Source organism: Protomyctophum parallelum (genome assembly GCF_964188405.1).
Source record: "Protomyctophum parallelum genome assembly, chromosome: 15".
Taxonomy (NCBI): domain Eukaryota; kingdom Metazoa; phylum Chordata; class Actinopteri; order Myctophiformes; family Myctophidae; genus Protomyctophum; species Protomyctophum parallelum.
Window position 1 is genome coordinate 30,563,782 of NC_139710.1, and position 21,900 is coordinate 30,585,681.

The 21,900-nt window shown below is 44.3% G+C and overlaps 2 protein-coding genes across 5 annotated transcripts; one reads left to right on the top strand and one right to left on the bottom strand.

The window, feature by feature from the left end:
* Positions 1 to 739: 739 nt before the first annotated feature.
* mtx3 (metaxin 3) lies at positions 740 to 21,556 on the bottom strand. 4 transcript variants are annotated; one of them, XR_014570389.1, is made up of 10 exons: positions 21,430 to 21,556; positions 17,317 to 17,389; positions 14,648 to 14,724; positions 12,724 to 12,816; positions 10,600 to 10,785; positions 7,817 to 7,893; positions 5,782 to 5,954; positions 5,417 to 5,502; positions 1,239 to 5,221; positions 740 to 1,145 (listed from the first exon to the last, which is right to left on the bottom strand). XR_014570389.1 is itself a non-coding variant. In XM_083784369.1 (9 exons), exons 1-9 carry the CDS (start codon positions 21,508 to 21,510, stop codon positions 5,114 to 5,116), a joined length of 945 nt encoding a protein of 314 aa, XP_083640495.1. In that variant the 5' UTR covers positions 21,511 to 21,556; the 3' UTR covers positions 740 to 5,113. The 4 variants fall into 4 exon arrangements, 2 of the variants coding, with proteins under 2 accessions (XP_083640495.1, XP_083640494.1); XR_014570390.1 differs by having other exon boundaries at positions 740 to 1,205; XM_083784369.1 differs by having other exon boundaries at positions 740 to 5,221; positions 5,791 to 5,954.
* LOC310872667 (gamma-aminobutyric acid receptor-associated protein-like) lies at positions 18,070 to 18,591 on the top strand (the record flags this gene model as incomplete). Its single annotated transcript, XM_083784711.1, has 1 exon — positions 18,070 to 18,591. The coding sequence occupies one exon, from the start codon at positions 18,070 to 18,072 to the stop codon at positions 18,589 to 18,591; it is 522 nt and encodes a 173-aa protein (XP_083640837.1).
* Positions 21,557 to 21,900: the final 344 nt, after the last annotated feature.

Here is a 21,900-nt window from a genome sequence, read left to right on the forward strand (position 1 = left end):
TCTTTTTTTCCAAAATGATTATTTGTTTCCTTTAACCCATTCTGACCTAAAAATGTCTGTTTTCTGAAAAATCTATGTTTCTATGTCAGTCGTTCTTGTCAGCTTGTAGATCTGCTATTTTTCAATAGCTAACATGATGCTAACACCAAAAGGGGTTCCCGTTCAGAATGGGTTAAAAGGTGATGTAATTGTAAGTGATATTGTTTTTTGTTTCGTTAGAATAAGTGTTAAATAGTAGGGATGCTCGATGCACCAGCTGTACCTACAGTAGCTCAGAGGAAAACGCCTAAAAAAAGACTAAAAAAGTCATTTTACACTTGGTTGCATGCTGAAAATAGCCGATCTACAAGCTCACAACGTGTCGCTCTGCTATTTTCAGCATGTGTAAAATCAGTCATTATGGCGGCATCAAGGCCCGCCTAAATACATTTCAGTCGACTAATCAACTGTGTACTGTACTGTAATCAACAAGACACTTTAGTCGACTAAAACTAGACTAACACTAAAACATTCCAGGTGACTAAAATATGACTAAAACTAAATTAAGTTTCATTTCAAAGACTATGACTAAACTAAAATAGAAATTTGCTGCCAAAACCAACACGGCTACAGAACAAACAAGTGGAAGTGACGATCGACACAATAGCTAATATTAACACTTAATATTCTCACAGCAATCTCACTCACAACGCCTTCAATAAAGCAGCTCACACGTTGACACTCCAAGAGGTTTTGGAACTATATGTTTATTATGAAATCTTTCAATTCGGCTCAACCGTCAAGTACAGTAGTCACATTCTTCAAACCAGACACTCTCTAGTCTCACGTAGCCAGACAACTATTGCACAATCTCCGAATGCTATATAGTCTGGAACTACAGCTCCTGAATGCTATATAGAGTCTGGAACTACAGAATGCTATATAGAGTCTGGAACTACAGCTCCTGAATGCTATATAGAGTCTGGAACTACAGAATGCTATATAGAGTCTGGAACTACAGCTCATGAATGCTATATAGAGTCTGGAACTACAGAATGCTATATAGAGTCTGGAACTACAGAATGCTATATAGAGTCTGGAACTACAGCTCCTGAATGCTATATAGTCTGGAACTACAGAATGCTATATAGAGTCTGGAACTACAGCTCCTGAATGCTATATAGAGTCTGGAACTACAGAATGCTATATAGAGTCTGGAACTACAGCTCCTGAATGCTATATAGTCTCTGGAACTACACCTCGTGAAATCCGAGTAAGGAAGCTGCCATTTCCGTTCACGAAAATATATTTTAAAATATCTTTATCATTTATTTATTTTATTTCCATTTCTGCTAAGCAACAAGCTATACATGCATGCTTAGATGATTTCTATTTATATTAGGAAATGTAAGATAAATGTGAAGACGAAACAGAAGTGGAGAAGTGGGGAGGAGGCTCCACTTCCGCTTTATATTTTACTCATGACAGCTCTTCCGTTGCTCCAGACTGTATGACGGAAGCATTTATATTTTACTCATGACAGCTCTTCCGTTGCTCCAGACTGTATGACGGAAGCATTTGGAAACTGCGAGAGGCAGCAGTCTGGTAACGCGAGACTAGACACTCACAAACATGAGTAGCGCTCCTAGGAACACCGTCTCTACAACCAAACGGACTCGGATTAAACTTTAAATGTTCAAATTAAAGTGTCAAAAAGGCAGAACATGAAAACCACTTGCTGACGTAAACCACGTGACCCCAGAGACAGCGCCTCTTTCCTGGGCGTGGCAGACATTCTGCCGAATAGGGACAGACATTAAGCCATTCATTAAAGACCTGGGACATTATTTTATACCTTAGCTATTGATAAATAGCAGATATACAAGCTCACAGCTTGTAGTCGATCTGCTATTTTTGTGAAAAATGCGTGCAAATCTTTGAATAATATATATTCTTTCACAGCAAAAGGGTTTTTTAACTCATATCTTGGCTTCTGTGAGGGGGTTTCCTGGAACAACATATTTTCAGATGTGGGCCCGGTGGCCAAATACAGACGATCCTGATTAAGTTTTTCAGAAAACTGTCAGGATGACATTTTGTAGAATCTGGTCTCAGGTCTTCATGATGGGCGAAGCAGCAAAATGGGAAAGACAATCAGTGGAAATCGCTGATCTACAAGCTTATTGCAGATCGACGATTTTCCTGCGATTTGGTGTAGGGGGGGGTGAACGTAGGTCAAAGAATGTCTAGGTTTTCCGTGGTTTACGATCAGGCAAATGTAAAGACAGGCACAGCAAACAAAAACAATACAGCAGCACACACGTTATGTCAAAAAGAACAACAACGCTGTCTTACAAAATTACTTTACAAAAAACAACACGTGAATTTGACACACGGAGAAAAACGGGGAAAAAAATTACGAAAACAACGTTGGATGGATAATTGTCGATAATGCACTTGTTCAACTCGCGTCGGAGACCAGAGACAAACTATTGAAACAAACGATATTCCCTTTCTGAAAAAAAAAACGCACAACACCATTTGTTTAGTATTACTAGACTGTTAGCATAGCGCGTAACGCTATCCACTTCCACAATTCGTTTAGTATTACCGTTCCGTTCCCTTTGTCCATCTAGCAACTAGAGCTGGGATCCAACATTGAGGAACAGGAATCGATTCCACATTTGATTATTCTATATATTTTACTGCATATAGAGCTGGTACTGTACGTCGGGCATCGTCGTCACGTTTGCTACACAATTCAAGTACTCATATTTTTATATTTCAACGGCATCTCTCTGACAGTATGCAGAGTTACAGACCTGTAAGGGTCCATTAGGTTCCATTTGTACACTCTCAGAGTTACAGACCGGTAAGGTCCCTGGACCTTATTATGTATGATTGACTTTGTGTTTCGATTATGACGACAGTACATATTTCCAAATATATCTAGGAAATGGTTAAAGTGAACCGTTGAAGGAATTGGAACGCTAAGAAGGATCCCAACACTACTAGCAAACTAAAATATCGTTATCCAGGTGAATAAAATGTGCAACAAAAAAAAGTTAAAACTAACTGTTGGAAAATTATGTACAGTGACAAGAAAACGAGGAAGAAAACGGTCAGTTCAAACAGGAAGGAAGGCGAGAGCATATAATAGCAAAATAGAGATTATTCCTCTAGAGAAGAAGTCATACGTACAACAGTATATATAGATCTATGTGTGTGTTTCAACCTCATTGGTGCAATGGATAGGAGGAGAACCAGTGAAGGAGAATCATTGAAACCAGTGGCGTGCACAGATACACGACCCCCCTGCCCTTTTGGCAATGTGCCCTGTACACTGTACAGCATGTGGACTGTTACGAAGGAACGGAGTGCCTCTCTGACACGACGCCTCTCTGACATCATAACCGGGGCGTCAGAGTGACATCAACGCCTGACATCCCAACACCATAAATATCAATGCCTACGCAAGTTACGACGGATTAAGCTAAGACGGACCCAGATCACGTAGCAGACCTCGGATACTATATCAAGATCTGCTACCGACCGCCGGTTCTACACTTGTGCTCAAGGAGAGATATTTCTGTCTCTATCTCCTCGGCATTACCCCCGACCAGACACGGCCATATTTAGGTCTCGGTTATATGGACCATGGTGACATTAATCAATTCTTGATAAGAAGCTTCTAATATATTATTTAGGACCTCAAAATCTATCAATCTCACGCTATTAAGGCAACCGGCCGGTTCCACGCACTGTACAAGCGCCACCTGCCCCTCTAAATGTCGGTGCACGCCACTGTCCTGCCCCTCTAAATGTCTGTGCACGCCACTGTCCCTCCCCTCTAAATGTCTGTGCACGCAAATGTCCTGCCCCTCTAAATGTCTGTGCACGCCCCTGTCCTGCCCCTCTAAATGTCTGTGCACGCCCCTGTCCTGCCCCTCTAAATGTCTGTGCACGCCCCTGTCCTGCCCCTCTAAATGTCTGTGCACGCCACTGTCCTGCCCCTCTAAATGTCTGTGCACGCCCCTGTCCTGCCCCTCTAAATGTCTGTGCACGCCACTGTCCTGCCCCTCTAAATGTCTGTGCACGCCACTGATTCAAACCACAGCACAACGCAGGCTTGGAAATAATCCATGTTAATTTAGAAGGAAGGAGGAGCGATTTTCAACCTTATGATGATCCTCAGCGAAGTCAAGTGGACAGACGTTAGTTAGTCTGCGTCTGTGTTTCAAAATGCAGCTTACATCTAAATATCTTATGATACGAAACAATACGTTAGTGTTCCATCGAAGAGGAAAACTATGACATGAAAAAACGGAAATTAATAATAATTCCAATGACAGTTTCCCATTCACGGTGGGTCACATATGGCCAGGGCTCCAATAGGCGGCCTGCGGGCCATTTGCGGCCCCTTGTAGCGCTGCCCATGGAGGAATTTCCCCCAGATATAAATGGCATTAAATGGGGGTCAGTAGCCCCTATGCATGTCAAACTGGGCATCCTTTTCAAATGGGGTCTTGCGCTGGCAACACCTCGACCTCGCGCGTGCCCACAGCCTGGTGCCCTAGTTAAAATATGGCCCTTGAGGAAAATTAATTAATTGGGGAACCCTGCCTTAGGCGGTACCAATTTGGGAAAATATCAGTGTTGGCCCGCGCACTGAAACCCTGCAGGGCACTGAAACCCTGCAGCGCACTGAATCCCTGCAGGGCACTGAAACCCTGCAGGGCACTGAAACCCTGCAGGGCACGTGGAAAATCACAGGGGGGAAAACTGGCCCAGACGTTCTTCCACAATCCTTTCAAAAACAGTAGATCTACAAGTTGCAGATCGGCTGTTTTCGAATAACCGAAGCGCTCGCTGGGTCACCTTCGTGTCTCTCAATGTTCGGAAACTCTCCTTTTCTGCACCACTTTGCTCACGTGCACGCACACATGCGCACGCACGCGCACACACACACACACACACGCACACACACAGCCATCGAGATCTTTCCAACTTACTCTAATCCGTATTTCTTTCAAAAATCAACATCTTGGAAATATCATCATCATGACTGAAAATGACTGGGAGGCTCATGGCTGATGGGGGGGAGGGGGTGGGTGGGGGTGTTGGGGGCGGGAACTCAGGGTATTAGTTTGGGGTCTGGTCGGCTGCTCTCATTGGCCAGGCTGGGTTTGGGGTGTGGTCGGCGAGGTTTGTGTTGAGGGCTGCTGCGCAGGTTATCGTCCATCTGAAACAACAAACGCGCACAGTCGGTTTGGAGCATGCGCGCACGCACACACACACGCGCACACACACACACACAGACACACAGACACAAACGCACGCACAGACACACAGACACAAACGCATGCACAGACACACAGACACAAACGCACGCACAGACACATAGACACAAACGCACGCACAGACACAAAGATGATACCTTCTCGATCAGGTTGGATTCCTTGTTTACAAGCTGAGTTAGTTTCAGTAGGTTGGCATCAACAGCCTCCTGAACAGGAGGACCAGCTGCACGCACACACACACGCACACACACACACACACACACACACGCGCACAGACACACACACGCGCACAGACACAGACAGAGAGAGAAGAGTGTAAGTGTGCGTATAGTGTGTGCTAAAATGTTACTTTTCAAGATTCCAATTCAGAAAGTAGCAAAAAAACTGCCGATCTACAAGCTCAAAAGGCGTCGCATCTGCTCCGCCCATATTGAGCTTGTAGATCGGCTATATATATATATAATATGTTCTAATGAAGTGTGTCCCATTGGTTCAGTGTTACCGTGGTTACCGTTGCTGCTGCTCCCGGGGCTGAAGTGGACGCGCAGCACGGAGTCACAGAAGCAGGTGAGGTTGACCAGCTGTCTGAGGTGACTCTGCAGCCCGCTGCTGGGGAGGACGGCCTTGTGGAGGGGAGCCACGAAGCCAAACACGAAGGCATCGAGACTGGATGGCCTGGGGGGAGAGTTAAGGTAGCAAAAACAAGCACTCCTCTTCCCAAAAACGTCCTGCGAAAAGAAGATTCTCCATATGCAGACCGACCGCGGACCATCTTACCATATAAGTTAATGGCAAGGTGCTAACAAGGTGGAACTTCCCATATAGACAGCCCATTCATTCAGACAGAAAAGTCCTGTCTGATTGTAATTAAAGGTATATTCAGTGATTTCACTTAATTCAAATATCACTTATTTTTTTGTTTTGTTGTGATAATCCTCTCTACTATAGAGTGTGCTGACCATATAAGGAGTTCCTCCCTGTCCCCAGTTAACCCCTGGGGGTCAAAAAACCTTAGGTTTCATTTTTGGCTCTCTATCCTGATTGGATGAAAGGCTTAGGTCCCAGCCAAAAACGAAACCTAAGGTTTTTTGAGTGAAATCACTGAATAAACAACTTTAAACTTTAAACAATGTTAAACTCATCAACATTGCAGCTGTTACGGAAAGCTTGAATTATCCTCTTTATATCCTCAGTGTTTGTTTCATAAAAATCCCCTGCAGACATGTTGTTATGAGGAGCTACTTTGTGTCCTTGCAGGTGATTATTTTTTTAAGTGCTGGAGTTTGGAAGCGCTCGTTAGATATCACTATTATTAGTGATTAGTGAATTAGCACATAATGCTGGAGGCAGCAGGACGTTAGCTTTACTGAAAACGAGTGCTTCCAAACTCTGATGGAAACATGGCCGGGGTCTGCAAATGGTCAATGGCCCCCGGTTCCCCTCCTCGGCCATGTGGCAGCAGCGCTCATCTCATTCCAGCCACACTGCATTGTTGCCGAGCTACGTCTTCCATTCCCTTCTTCTTCTGGTAATACAAATAATATTATAATAAATAAAAGTATTGTTTAGGATTCTTTGTGGTTTTTTCGCCACCGTGGATTCTGTCGCTTCATCAGGGCGTGGCGAGACTTCCTGAGTTTATGTCTGCTGCGGAGGCAGATGTTAGGGGGGGGGGGGGGGGTTCTTTTCACTTCAGTTCCTTGGCTCCCTCACTAAAAACGCCGGGACAACGCTCCACACGTCCCAAACTCTTCTCCCTTCTGGCTCCAAAACTGTGGAATGCACTTCCCATTGCAGTCAGAACTGCAGCATCACTCCCAATCTTCTGCCGTAGTCTGAAAACCCACCTTTTCAGACTCCATCATGGCCCATAGCACTTACCCTACCCCCTTAGATAGCATTTCTGTAGACTTAGATAGCATTTGATACAGACTTATAGCATGTTACGTAGACAGCACTATAATTGCATTGTATGTAGTCATAGCACGTCATAGTACATATGTATAGCATAGTATAGTAAATATGTATAGTTTCATTATATAGATATTCCACTGTTACTTTCTTAGCTTACGCATGTTTCATGATAAATGTTTTTATGTGATGTATTCCCATGCTTTTTTGTTCTTGCTTAATGTTAGTCGCTCTGGATTAAGAGCGTCTGATAAATGCCTAAATTGTAAATTGCTCACTACCTCGTTTCCTTGGCTCACTACCTCAAGGAATAAAAAACACAAATACAATCTCAAGACGAAGATCATGTGATGTAACGATGATGTTTTTTTAGGGCCAGACCAGCTGAAGACGTCGTGACATTTAACGGAGACCGTTCACGTTTCTGGAAGATGACTCTAAACTTGTATTTCCCTATCGCTAGTTTGATCACTTCAAATACTCTTTCATCTTAAAGAAAATCACACCTGTGTGAACTGAGTGGTGAAACTCCCCCCCCCCCCCCCCCCCCCCCACACCTCTCTCTCTCTGTTGCCCCCGCGACCCGACTACGGATAAGCGGTTGAAGATGGATGAGGTGAACTTACGTGTTTCCAAAGAAGTAGTCGGCCGTTCCCAGCCGGTGGGAGATCAGGTTCAGACACTCCTTGGCCTCGCTGTAGATCTACGGAGGGAGACAAACAAGACGTGCACCATGTCATTCATTATGTGTGTGTGTGTGTGTGTGTGTGTGTGTGTTGTAACCCTAAGGTATATACAGGGGGATTGTTCCTTTAACTGTGTTGGCGGGCTGAGGCTGGGACGAGGAGTATTATGGGATATCTTGTGTTTACTTTGTGTTCTGGTGTGCAGGGAAGCGGTCGCATTATTAAGAGGAAGAGAGATATTACTTTGTTGTTCACTACGGAGGTTGGATACAGAATTAGAACCCTGGCTGATCACGTTTGTCCTTTTTTTAATTATTATTTTGTTTATTAAATCACCAGTTCTGCAACACAGACTCCTTTTCCTTGACAGCATAGCAAGAAAGCTAAGGATTATTCCGGAGAGTAGAGACGCGGTGGTTATAGTGTGTGTGTGTGTGTGTGTGTGTGTGTGTGTGTGTGTGTGTGTGTGTGTGTGTGCGTACCATAGGGCTGCAACTAACGATTAATTTCATAATCGATTCATCGGCCGATTATTTAAACGATGAATCGATGAATCGGATTATGGCACCTTTTTGCAATTACTTAAAAAAATGAGCTTCAAATTATTTTAGGCATATAAACACTAACAATAAAGACAATAAAAATGAATACTCATTCAAAATTAATATTTTACCCCCTTTTTTATCCAATTTGATTTCATTGCCATTCCTACTTGTAATGATACTGTAATCTGTAATGTTGACCGTGTATAGCTGACTGTCTCTTTCCATTTCTATCTCTGGGACCCCAATTTTTATTTTTTTATTTCTATGGTAAAATCAATTGTGAGTCCATTTGGTTCCATTTTTGCACTCTCTGTTACAGACCCTTTAGGGTCCACTTGGTTTACTTCCTAACTATCTATAATGTAGCTGGAACACCCACTATGAGAACCACTGTCCTACACAGTCTGTGTGGACACGCACGCACGCACACAGTCACACACACACACACACACACACACACACACACACACACACACACAGTGCACACAAGTTACAATTAAGTAGCATGCTAGCTGATAGGGGAAACCGTTCTTATAGCAGCCATATTGGCATGTTCTCTAGGGTCTAGGCTCTAGTATCACATATTGCTAAAGTTAAACAGCACTGAATAAATCATTAAGCAAAAAACGTTCAGTTCACGGAGATTTTTGCCCTGTGCCCACTTCAATGCGCTGCTGTGATTACACAGGTGGAACAAATGAGGAGCTAACGATCGTTAGCAAGCTACACTGCTATAGTGCTCGTCGTAGACAGCCTGCAAGCTCACAGATTCAGACATTGTGGAGCATTTTTTGTCATAAGACAAACAAATATGGACAGTGGCTGTGCTCACAAATGCTATGTTTTGGGACCTGTTTGGGGCATTTTGCAAGCAGATCATCGCAGCCACAGAGCTGACGCTCTCCCTCTCTGTGTGTGTGTGTGTGTGTGTGTGGGGGAGACTGAAGTTAGTTGGGAGAGAGAGGGGTAGATGCGGACCGGGCGCTCTGGTCACGTTCAAGACAATATTGTGGGTGCGTTTGGAAATGCACACCGGGAGCGCAATAGCCTATTAGTTTGCATTGCACATTGCGCTCAGTGCGCTATTTCCGAACGCGCCCTGTGTTGTGTTTATACCGACCCGTTGCATATTGTTCGTTCAGCCTAGTGCCGTTACGGAACGGTAAAAAGAAAGCAGCTTTACGTTACATTTTAATGTTGGAAAACACTCGCGATAATAATCGATAAGATAATTTGTTGGCAACGAATTTAATTATCGATTTTTATCGATTTAATCGATTCGTTGTTGCAGCCTTAGCGTACCATACAGGTTTTGTGTTGCTGTATTTCTTTATTTTTTATACTTTGATATTCATTAGATCTACTGTATAAAAAGTCTAAATATGTCCCAAACCTTCCTACCTACATGACTGCCTGCCTAGATATGTCCCAAACCTTCCTACCTACATGACTGCCTGCCTAGATATGTCCCAAACCTTCCTACCTACATGACTGCCTGCCTAAATATGTCCTAAACCGCCTCTAAGGTCTTCCACTGCTGGCCTGCTCGCTTTGCCTAAAGAAATAGCAACTAAAAAATACAGTTCAGCAGCTTTCTGCTTCTAGGGGCCGACGGCGTGGAACAAACTCCCACTGTACCTTCGACTAACCTTTGAATTCAATTTCAAATGCATTTGGCAATTGCTGGAGGGGAAGGGGGGGCGCATGTTGCCCACGTCTATGACATAATTAATTAGAAAAGGAGTTATTTTCTAATGAATTAGAAAATAACTCCCCGAGGCGGGGTTTGGCGAAAGGGCCTTTCTGTGTGGAGTTGCAGTAATCCTGGTCTCTAAACTGTCTCCCCCTGGCCAGCCGGGGCGCCTGATGGAGGGGAAAGGAACTGGTTGGAATAACGTGTTCCTTCCACGCGCTACGTCCAACCAGGGAAACTCCCCCCTGTCAGGTGTAAAGGAGCAACTTGGACACTCAGGCATGAAGGAAGCATGAGTTCAAGTCCGTTGCTCTCCCCTTGTCCCCCATATATGGGGACTAGGTTGGTGGAGGGTGTGTAGAGCCCAGGATCACATTAGATAATTGACACTGGGGTGAGAAATGGGTTACGAAATCATGGGATAAAAAAAAAAGAAAAGGAGTTCTTTGACGGGCAGCCACCAGGGGGCGCTCTCTACTCTTTACCTTGCCCTCCACCTCGGTGACGGTGTGCAGAGGCCCCGCCCCTCCGCGGGTCAACAGGATGTGGGAGAGGGCGTGGCCGGCGTGGCGAGCGGGGACCAGGAAGTTGAGGGGGAAGGGCGAGCGGGAGGCGAACCACGGCCGCGTCACGTTGGCGTAGTTCTCAGCGTCGACCCAGAAGGTGTGCAACTACAGGACGCGCGCGTGCGCACACGCACACACACACACACACACACACACACACACACACACACACACACACACACACACACACACACGTAGATGAGTCACAACAACTCTGGTCACTTCATGGGGACAGTCCATTGGTCATTTTGATTGAAACATAATTTCAAAAGAATATATATATATATATATATATATATATATATATATATATATATACCCATTTAGGTCTGACTTCGACATTTAAAAAATGTCTTCTAAATCCGGACAGTTTTCTGAAATACCTCATGTTTCTATGTCAGTGGTTCTCAATATTTCATGTCAAGGAACCCAAAAATTATATGTAATTGGCCGCCGACCCCCATCTGAAAAGATGTTGTTCCAGGGAGTTAAAAACGATTTGAGTTCAAACGTTTTCACGATTTTTCAAAAAATAGCAGACCTACAAGCTCATAGCACGGCACTCGGTGCCGTGCTATGAGCTTGTAGATCTGCTATTTTTCAATAGCTAAAGTATAACAATGCTTAAAACACCAAAAGGGGTTTCCGTTCTGAAGGCGGACCTGCAAATTTTTCTTTCTTATACATAATATACATAAGTTACAAAGTCCCACATTTACCAGTTTGTAGTTAACAAACAATATTGTGTTGACCAAAATTTGTCAAGTCTATTTTTAAAAGTGTTTTGTGTGACTGAATGAAGGCTGTATATGACAGCCATTTAAAATGTTTATACTACTGGAATTGTACCAAATAATGCCAAATAACTGAATATAACAAAAAAAACATGGCATGGATGCACCTGGGACGTATCCTCAGTGATGTATCCTGAGGTCAACGGGGTTTCGGGTCTCTCAACATCATACCCCTCCCTCAGGCGACCCAGCCGGGAGTGATCAAGTCCCGACTTACGTCCCAGTAGCTACCCTCAATCAGTCCCACTAGGGAAAAACCAGGGGCACACAATCCGTTGGAACTACTCCAGAACTACTCTGCCAGGGCTGGGAGGTACACTTCTGGCACATGGAAGGACTAGGCTCTGTGGGTTGACACCTGTCCGGGCCCCTCCTACGTCTCACTAGGTCCACTCCTGCTCTCACCAGAGCGAGGACCTGTGCGTTGCACCAGAGTCCTAGCACCAGACAGAATACATCATGCCAGTATGTTTACACAAACCTGAGCCAAATCAATGAAGCAGCAGAGCTGCCTATAAGCTCATTCATTAATTATCCATATCATCATACTATAATTCAGTCAATGTCTGAATGTCTGTCTGTCACTGCCGTAGCTCATCACCGGCTGCACCAATCACTCCCACTTTTCACACAGGCATTGACCATAATAATATGGAGGGCGTAATGAAGCCCTTTTTTCGATTCAACACATTAATGATTAATAATTAATTAATTAGTGAATGTACTAGGCGCAGTATCCCCCACGGCCACAAGGGGGGGGGGGGCAATATTGCACAACGGGTAAGGGCTAGTTAAATAAACAAAGACAAAATAACTTTGCCTGCTATTCATTATCGTTATAATTTAACATAGGGTTTTTGAGTGGTGCAACCACTCCAAGGAACAGCAATGTCTGTGTTCACCTATGTTACTATGTACCTATGTGGCCATGAGCACCAGTATATGACTATGAGTACCAGTAGGGGCGCTGTTGTGCCAGAAACAGAGAGAGAGAGATAGTATTAGTGCTGCACTGTTGCCTGCTATTGAGAGAGAGACAGAGAGAGAGAGAGAGAGGAGAGGAGGGGGGAGAGGGGAGTTGCACCACTCAGTTCACACGGGTGTGATTTTTTCAGAAAGCGGTCATGATTTAGCTTTAAGGTCTAAATGGGTTAAGTATTAGTGACCGGGGCGGGGGGGGCGGAGCTATGTTGAATCATTGTTAAGTGTTGATTGGTTACCAGGGCGGGGGGGCGGCGTAGCTTCTTACCAGGGCGGGGCGGAGCTTCTCCTCCAATAGGGCGATGTAAGCCAGGGTATCAGCGCCCTGCCGCGACGATAGGTCAAAGTCTGCATTACACCCCTGAGGAGAGAACCAATGAGAAGACAGATCAACGTCTGCATTCAACCCCTGAGGAAACAACCAATCAGAAGACAGTACAACGAATCGGACGACAGAAAATAGCTTAGTTTTCATGTAGTTACTTGCGCAAGCAGAGCGCGCAAGTAATGTTTTCGCCCGGTCTCTTCCGCCGTGACAGCTGTCCCGCCATTCGATGTTTATGCAGAAAAACATCAAATCTGTGCCTGTTTTGCTGGGACCAAATGACCACAAATGACCAAATTTCTTACATCATCATTTAGAGCTAGTCATACGTATACTATATACATAATCAGTAAAAATAAAATAGCAAATTGTGCCTGATCTGCTGGGACCAGAGTACGTGGTGTGTGTATATGTATGACTAGCTCTTAATGATGACGTAAGAAATATGGTCATTTGTGGTCGTTTGGTCCCAGCAAACCAGGCACAGATTTGCTGTTTTCTTGCATAAACATCAAATGGCGGGACAGCTGTCACAGTTTTTGGCGCAAAGTAACCACAGTATACCGCTAATCAACTTACAACTACACACTTTATACAGTATAGAGTATAGAGTATATATGTGTATACTATATACATAATCAGTAAAAAATTAAATAGCAAATTGTGCCTGATCTGCTGGGACCAGAGTACGTGGTGTGTATATGTATGACTAGCTCTTAATGATGACGTAAGAAATATGGTCATTTGTGGTCGTTTGGTCCCAGCAAACCAGGCACAGATTTGCTGTTTTCTTGCATAAACATCAAATGGCGGGACAGCTGTCACAGTCTTTGGCGCAAAGTAACCACAGTATACCGCTAATCAACTTACAACTACACACTTTATACAGTATAGAGTATAGAGTATATATGTGTATACTATATACATAATCAGTAAAAAATTAAATAGCAAATTGTGCCTGATCTGCTGGGACCAGAGTACGTGGTGTGTATATGTATGACTAGCTCTTAATGATGACGTAAGAAATATGGTCATTTGTGGTCGTTTGGTCCCAGCAAACCAGGCACAGATTTGCTGTTTTCTTGCATAAACATCAAATGGCGGGACAGCTGTCACGGATTTTGGCACAAAGTAACCACAGTATACCGCTAATCAACTTACAACTACACACTCTATATAGTATATATGTATACGTATATAGTATATGCCTATATACTATATATATACTATATATAGTATATGCCTATATAGTATATGCCTGCTTTGCTGGGACCAAACGACCACAAATGACCATATCTCTTACGTCATCATTTAGAGCTAGTCATACGTATACTATTATACATAATCAGTAAAAAATAAAATAGCAAGTTGTGCCTGATCTGCTGGGACCAGAGTACGTGGTGTGTATATGTATGACTAGCTCTTCACCCAAACTTATATAGATAGAAACTTGAATCATACTTAATAATACTAGGTGTTTATATGCATAAAGTAGGTAGGTAGCAAATAGTTACATCTAAAAATTATACATTTCAAACGTTCCTTCACAGAGATACTGAGATTTGACAGTTTACAGCGGTCGAAAGGACTTGCGCGCTCTGCTTGCGCACTAGTTGGCCATTTATGGCCTACTAGTGTGCAACAAGCAAGTATGCACTCGACAGAGTGCAGTTCTAGTTTCCATTTAGTTTTAGTCAGTGAAAAAAGGTAGTCGACGGACGTTTTTCGTCTTAGTTTTAGTCGACGAAAACAACACTGGACAGGGTTCCCTCACCTCCTTCCTCATGAGGATGTGTTTGGGTTCCGTCAAGTGTTGTTGGTTTGTGACTAAATCTACAGTTGATTTAGTCGACTAAAACCTCCTCACCTGCTTCCTCATGACGTTGAGGATGTGTTTGGGTTCCGTCACCGCCTCGTCTCCACAGAGCAGCTCCGGAACGGACGCTACGAGAAACACAACAAACACTCCATGAACTGAGATCAACCCTCCACTACGACCACAGGAGAAACACAACAAACACTCTATGAACTGAGATCAACCCTCCACTACGACCACAGGAAAACACCAGGGTTTCCTGCACAATGTTGTTGGCATGGCGCTGCGCCATGCTTGAAATAAATCGCGCCATGCCAAGCTTCCAAAAAAAAGGGGGATAGTGAATCATAGTGTGTGTGATATGAAATGTCCAGTACCTCCCCCAGTGCCTGCCCAGTGTCTGCCCAGTGTCCCCCTGAGTGCCTCCCCAATGTCTCCCCAGTGGCTGCAGTTTCTCCCCAGTGCCTCCCCAGTGTCTCCCAAGTCTCCCCAGTGCCTCCCCAGTGTCTTCCCAGTGCCTGTCCAGTGCCTGCCCAGTGTCCCCCCAGGTCTCCCCAGTGCCCCCCTAGTGTCCCCCCAGTGCCTCCCCAGTGTCTTCCCAGTGCCTGCCCAGTGCCTGCCCAGTGTCTCCCCAGTGCCTCCCCATGTCTACCCAGTGCCTCCCCAGTGCCTGCCCAGTGTCCCCCCAGTGTCAACCCAGTGTCCCCCCAGTGCCTCCCCATGTCTCCCCAGGCCCTCCCCAGTGTCCCCCTAGTGCCCCCCCCCCAGTGTCTCCCCAGTGCCCCTGCAGTGCCTCCCCAGTGTCCCCCAGTGCCTCCCTAACCCTAACCCTAACCCAATAATCCAAAGTAATCTTAATTTATTAATCAAATTAATTAATTAATTAATAGCCAGAAGCCCAGCATCATGCCAAGACCTTTTCCTGCAGGAAACACTGAAACACTCTATGAACTGAGATCAACCCTCCGCTACGACCACAGGAAAACACTATGAACTGAGATCAACCCTACGCTACGACCACAGGAAAACACTCTATGAACTGAGATCAACCCTCCACTACGACCACAGGAAAACACTCTATGAACTGAGATCAACCCTCCACTACGACCACAGGAAAACACTCTATGAACTGAGATCAACCCTCCACTACGACCACAGGAAAACACTATATGAACTGAGATCAACCCTCCACTACGACCACAGGAGAAAACACTCTATGAACTGAGATCAACCCTCCACTACGACCACAGGAAAACACTCTATGAACTGAGATCAACCCTCCACTACGACCACAGGAAAACACTCTATGAACTGAGATCAACCCTCCACTACGACCACAGGAAAACACTCTATGAACTGAGATCAACCCTCCACTACGACCACAGGAAAACACTATGAACTGAGATCAACCCTCCACTACGACCACAGGAGAAACACAACAAACACTCTATGAACTGAGATCAACCCTCCACTACGACCACAGGAAAACACTCTATGAACTGAGATCAACCCTCCACTACGACCACAGGAGAAACACAACAAACACTCTATGAACTGAGATCAACCCTCCACTACGACCACAGGAAAACACTCTATGAACTGAGATCAACCCTCCGCTACGACCACAGGAAAACACTCTATGAACTGAGATCAACCCTCCGCTACGACCACAGGAAAACACTATGAACTGAGATCAACCCTCCACTACGACCACAGGAAAACACTATGAACTGAGATCAACCCTCCGCTACGACCACAGGAAAACACTCTATGAACTGAGATCAACCCTCCACTACGACCACAGGAAAACACTATGAACTGAGATCAACCCTCCACCACGACCACAGGAAAACACTCTATGAACTGAGATCAACCCTCCACTACGACCACAGGAAAACACTCTATGAACTGAGATCAACCCTCCACTACGACCACAGGAAAACACTATGAACTGAGATCAACCCTCCGCTACGACCACAGGAGAAAACACTCTATGAACTGAGATCAACCCTCCACCACGACCACAGGAAATCACTCTATGAACTGAGATCAACCCTCCACTACGACCACAGGAAAACACTATGAACTGAGATCAACCCTCCACTACGGCCACAGGAAAACACTATGAACTGAGATCAACCCTCCACTACGACCACAGGAAAACACTATGAACTGAGATCAACCCTCCACTACGACCACAGGAAAACACTCTATGAACTGAGATCAACCCTCCACTACGACCACAGGAAAACACTCTATGAACTGAGATCAACCCTCCACTACGACCACAGGAAAACACTCTATGAACTGAGATCAACCCTCCACTACGACCACTACGACCCTCAAGGACCCCTGGTGGTCCCCGGACCACATGGGGACCACCTGGAACCCCCTCAGGGACCCCTGGTTGAAAACCACTGTTTTAACAAGCATTATGTTTAAAAAAATACTTATTTTTACTTCCATTTTTATGAATGATAAAAAATGACTTGTCTCGTGAGGACCAGGATATTATTGTCCTCCGTGTCCATTTATGAATGTCTAGCACACTTTGAGATCTGTGATTTATGAGTGTGTAGCGCACTTTGAGATCTGTGATTTATGAGTGTTTAGCACACTTTGAGATCTGTGTCAAATGTCATATTGATATTATGACCCACTGATAGTAGATTTGACAAAAAACGCGGGCACACACACACACACACACACACACACGTTACCTGTTCTCCAGGTCCTCCATGTCCAGTCAATAGGAGAAACTGTGATATTTGCCCCAGAGAACTTGGCGTAGGCCTGAAACACAAAGACCAGGCAGTGATAGGGTTAATGTCAACAGAGTTCACACCCACACCACCAGAGGGAGTTCAAACAAACCTTGTGCCACCCAGATTCGGCCAAAAAAGGGGTTCAATTAATTTCGCTCCCACGCCACTAAAATGTGCCGTTCCAACGGCCACTAAGACGTGTGAATCCCTAGACTCCTTCAAAACTGCTTTTTACAGAGCAATAGAGGGGAAAAAGCAAAGGCATAAAACAACATTAAAACGATACCATAAAATACGGCCATACAGTGAGGACATGAATAACAACAAGCTCAACTAATATGTCCATATATGGAGAGCTATGTATCTGTCACTATCCCCTTCACGCTCATATATGGACATCCTGATGTCATCAGTTTATGCCCATATTTGGGCATGCCCCATTTTGTGACCATATTATGGAGCAGCCTGGGAGGCTTTGGTCAGGGCTGACATCACACTGACATCACTCTGACACGGTGATGATGTCATCGCCGGGGCATAAAAGCAGGAGGGAGCTAAACTTTCCGTCGGAGCTTATCGATAACGTATCCAGAGCTAACACACCTCTCTCTCTCTCTACCAACGTATCAAGAGCTAACACAACTCTCTCTCTCTCTACCAACGTATCCAGAGCTAACAACTCTCTCTCTCTCTCTACCAACAAACCAAATGGACTTCCAATACAAGCATCAGTTCCCGTTGGAGCAGCGGCGCTTGGAGGGCGAGCGTGTGCGGAGGCGCTACCCCGACAAGGTCCCGGTGATCGTGGAGCGAGCGCCCGGCGCCCGCGCAGCCTCGGCCCCGCCCCCCCTGGACCGCAACAAGTTCCTGGTGCCGTCGGACATGACGGCGGGACAGTTCCACTTCCTGATCCGCAGCAAGGTGGCGCTGCGCGCCGAGGACACCCTCTTCCTATTGGTCAACGGCGATGTCATCCCGACTGCCTCCTACAGCATGGGGGCGCTGTACCAGGAGCACCACGACGATGACTACTTCCTGTACGTGTGCTACAGCGAGGAGAGCGTCTACGGTTCCGACAGCAGCTACGAAACGACCACTAAAACCTACGAAACGGCCACTGAAACCTACGAAACGGCCACTGAAACCTACGAAACGGCCACTGAAACCTACGCCACTGAAACCTACGAAACAGCCACTAAAACCTACGAAACGGCCACTGAAACCTACTAAACGGCCACTGAAACCTACGAAACGGCCACTGAAACCTACGATACGGCCACTGAAACCTACGAAACGGCCACTAAAACCTACGAAACGGCCACTAAAACCATGAAACGGCCACTAAAACCTACGAAACGGCCACTGAAACCTACGAAACGGCCAATAAAACCTACGCGCCAAAATACATTTTAGTCGACTAAATCAACTGTAGATTTAGTCGACTAAAATTGTATGATATTTAGTCTACTAAAACTAGACTAAACACTAGAACATTCCAGGTGACTAAAATGTGAAATGAAAAATGAAAAAAAACTGTTCAAAGAGACTATGACTAAACTAAAATGTGCCGCCAAAAACAAAACACTGATGCTGGTCAATAAAACTGGATTCATTGTTTACAGTATATACAGTTATGACTTCTAGAGCTAAACATGGAAAAACAACACTATATTTACCACATAACCAAATGGACCCTCATGGGTCTGTAACTCAGAGAGTACAAATGGTCCAAACAGGTCCATTTGGTTCCATTTGTTCGCTCTCAGAGTTAAATTAACATTGATATACAATAGTATAGGGTATGCGACTATGCGCGTGACAGCCCATACATCCAAACATTAAAGTCCTATCTGATTGACAGCCCATACATCCAAACATTAAAGTCCTATCTGATTGACAGCCCATACATCCAAACATTAAAGTCCTATCTGATTGACAGCCCATACATCCAAACATTAAAGTCCTATCTGATTGACAGCCCATACATCCACACATTAAAGTCCTATCTGATTGACAGCCCATACATCCACACATTAAAGTCCTATCTGATTGACAGCCCATACATCCAAACATTAAAGTCCTATCTGATTGACAGCCCATACATCCACACATTAAAGTCCTATCTGATTGACAGCCCATACATCCACACATTAAAGTCCTATCTGATTGACAGCCCATACATCCAAACATTAAAGTCCTATCTGATTGACAGCCCATACATCCAAACATTAAAGTCCTATCTGATTGACAGCCCATACATCCAAACATTAAAGTCCTATCTGATTGACAGCCCATACATCCACACATTAAAGTCCTATCTGATTGACAGCCCATACATCCACACATTAAAGTCCTATCTGATTGACAGCCCATACATCCAAACATTAAAGTCCTATCTGATTGACAGCCCATACATCCACACATTAAAGTCCTATCTGATTGACAGCCCATACATCCACACATTAAAGTCCTATCTGATTGACAGCCCATACATCCAAACATTAAAGTCCTATCTGATTGACAGCCCATACATCCACACATTAAAGTCCTATCTGATTGACAGACCATACATCCACACATTAAAGTCCATATCTGATTGACAGCCCATACATCCAAACATTAAAGTCCTATCTGATTGACAGCCCATACATCCAAACATTAAAGTCCTATCTGATTGACAGCCCATACATCCACAAATTAAAGTCCATATCTGATTGACAGCCCATACATCCAAACATTAAAGTCCTATCTGATTGACAGACCATACATCCACACATTAAAGTCCATATCTGATTGACAGCCCATACATCCAAACATTAAAGTCCTATCTGATTGACAGCCCATACATCCAAACATTAAAGTCCTATCTGATTGACAGCCCATACATCCACAAATTAAAGTCCATATCTGATTGACAGCCCATACATCCAAACATTAAAGTCCTATCTGACTGACAGCCCTATACATTTCAAACAGAAAAGTCCTATATCTGATTGACAGCCCATACATCCACACAGAAAAGTCCTATCCAGAAAGAGATAGAACTGCCATTAAATGGGGGTCCGTAGCCTAATGCATGTCAAACTGGGGGTTTGATTGATTGATTGAAATATTTATTAACAGTTTGTAGAATTTACAGTACATTTTAAGCACAAACTCAATACAAAGACTGTTAACTGTGAGTGGACGACCCAATTAAGCATTACACTTGTTTACAACAGGGTCCACATTGTTCAATTCATCAAATTCCTTGAAATTAAACGGTTTGAGAATCAACTGCTAGAGCCGTAAAAATCTTCTCTTATGGGGGTCCCTGGAATATCTTTTCAAATGGGGGGTCCGCGGGATAATTTATGTCAATTTGGGGGTCCTTGACATTAAAAGGTTTGGGAACCACTGATTTAGATTACATTTTAAAAGGTGAAATTAATATTGGACTGGATTCAGGTTTATTTATCACAGCCTCGGATCAAAGACTATCACGGGATTTATTTGATGACTTTTACTTTCCTAACTATAAGAAAAGCAAAAGTCACACTTGAGGCTGTAAGAATTATTTACAAAGCATGAAATGGCAAATGACTGCATTTCAGTTCAAATGTTGTTCCAATGCCAAAAAAAACACACACAATTAAATCATTATACTTTACAATCAACATGACGACAATGACGTTTATTGTCATGAAACCGCGAACTAAATATTTCAGGATTCGTGACAAACAACCCTAGCTTTATCTGAGAAATCACAATTATATTTAAAATAAAATTAAATATGTATTTTCTTGCATCAACAATCAATGCATCTAATAAAACGGGGACGCTATCATAGCAGCTTTTAGCCCAGATATTAAAATAAACAGCTATAGCCTATATATAACCTTAATGAAATAATACTCCCAACAAAAAAAACGAAGGTTATTTGTTTTTGTTTTAACTGTAAATAACGTCGTTTCAAAGGCAGACTGTGCACGGTCCGTGCGTGCACGGCGCGTGCGTCCACACCCATGCAGACGGTGAGTATATATATATGTTTATTAGTATTGTAGTATATTAGTATCATGTATTTACCAGGACGATCAGGCTCTCGGGGTGAACGGAGGGCAGACTCCAGTCCGCTCCCCAACATCTCAGCTCCATGGGCAGCGCCATGTTGGATCCTCTGTGTGGAGGAGGAGGAGGAGGCGTGGCTTAGTGCAGGGGTAGCAAACCTCAGGCACGGGTGCCCACATTGGCACAGGGGAGGGTGGTCACTGGTCCCCTCTCTTCAGTCTATTTATGAGCAGGCTACATTAAAACAGGCTAAAAAAAAATGTCAGTGATGTTACCCATGTTTTAACACTAGGAAGGCTGAAAAAAAATCACTCCTACTCAGTCTGACTATATCGGCCCATTCGACCGCTCTCCCCCTTTATCCCCCCACCCCCGCACCACTCGTTCACACCTCTTCAGCTGGAGAAGTCATTGTTGCCTACACGCACTCACTTTTATTTATTTTTTCTTCCCTCTCTTATGAATACATTATTATACACCCAATGAAAA

What these genes read in the sequence shown, in the direction of transcription:
- mtx3 (XM_083784368.1), bottom strand. Translation starts at nt 21,510, where the DNA reads ATGGCGCTGCCCATGGAGCTGAGATGTTGGGGAGCGGACTGGAGTCTG. An exon ending in CCGAGAGCCTGATCGTCCTG is followed by an intron (nt 17,390 to 21,429) that starts GTAAATACATGA and finishes TTTGTGTTTCAG; the next exon opens with GCCTACGCCAAGTTCTCTGG. An exon ending in AATCCAACCTGATCGAGAAG is followed by an intron (nt 5,222 to 5,416) that starts GTATCATCTTTG and finishes TTGTTGTTTCAG; the next exon opens with ATGGACGATAACCTGCGCAG.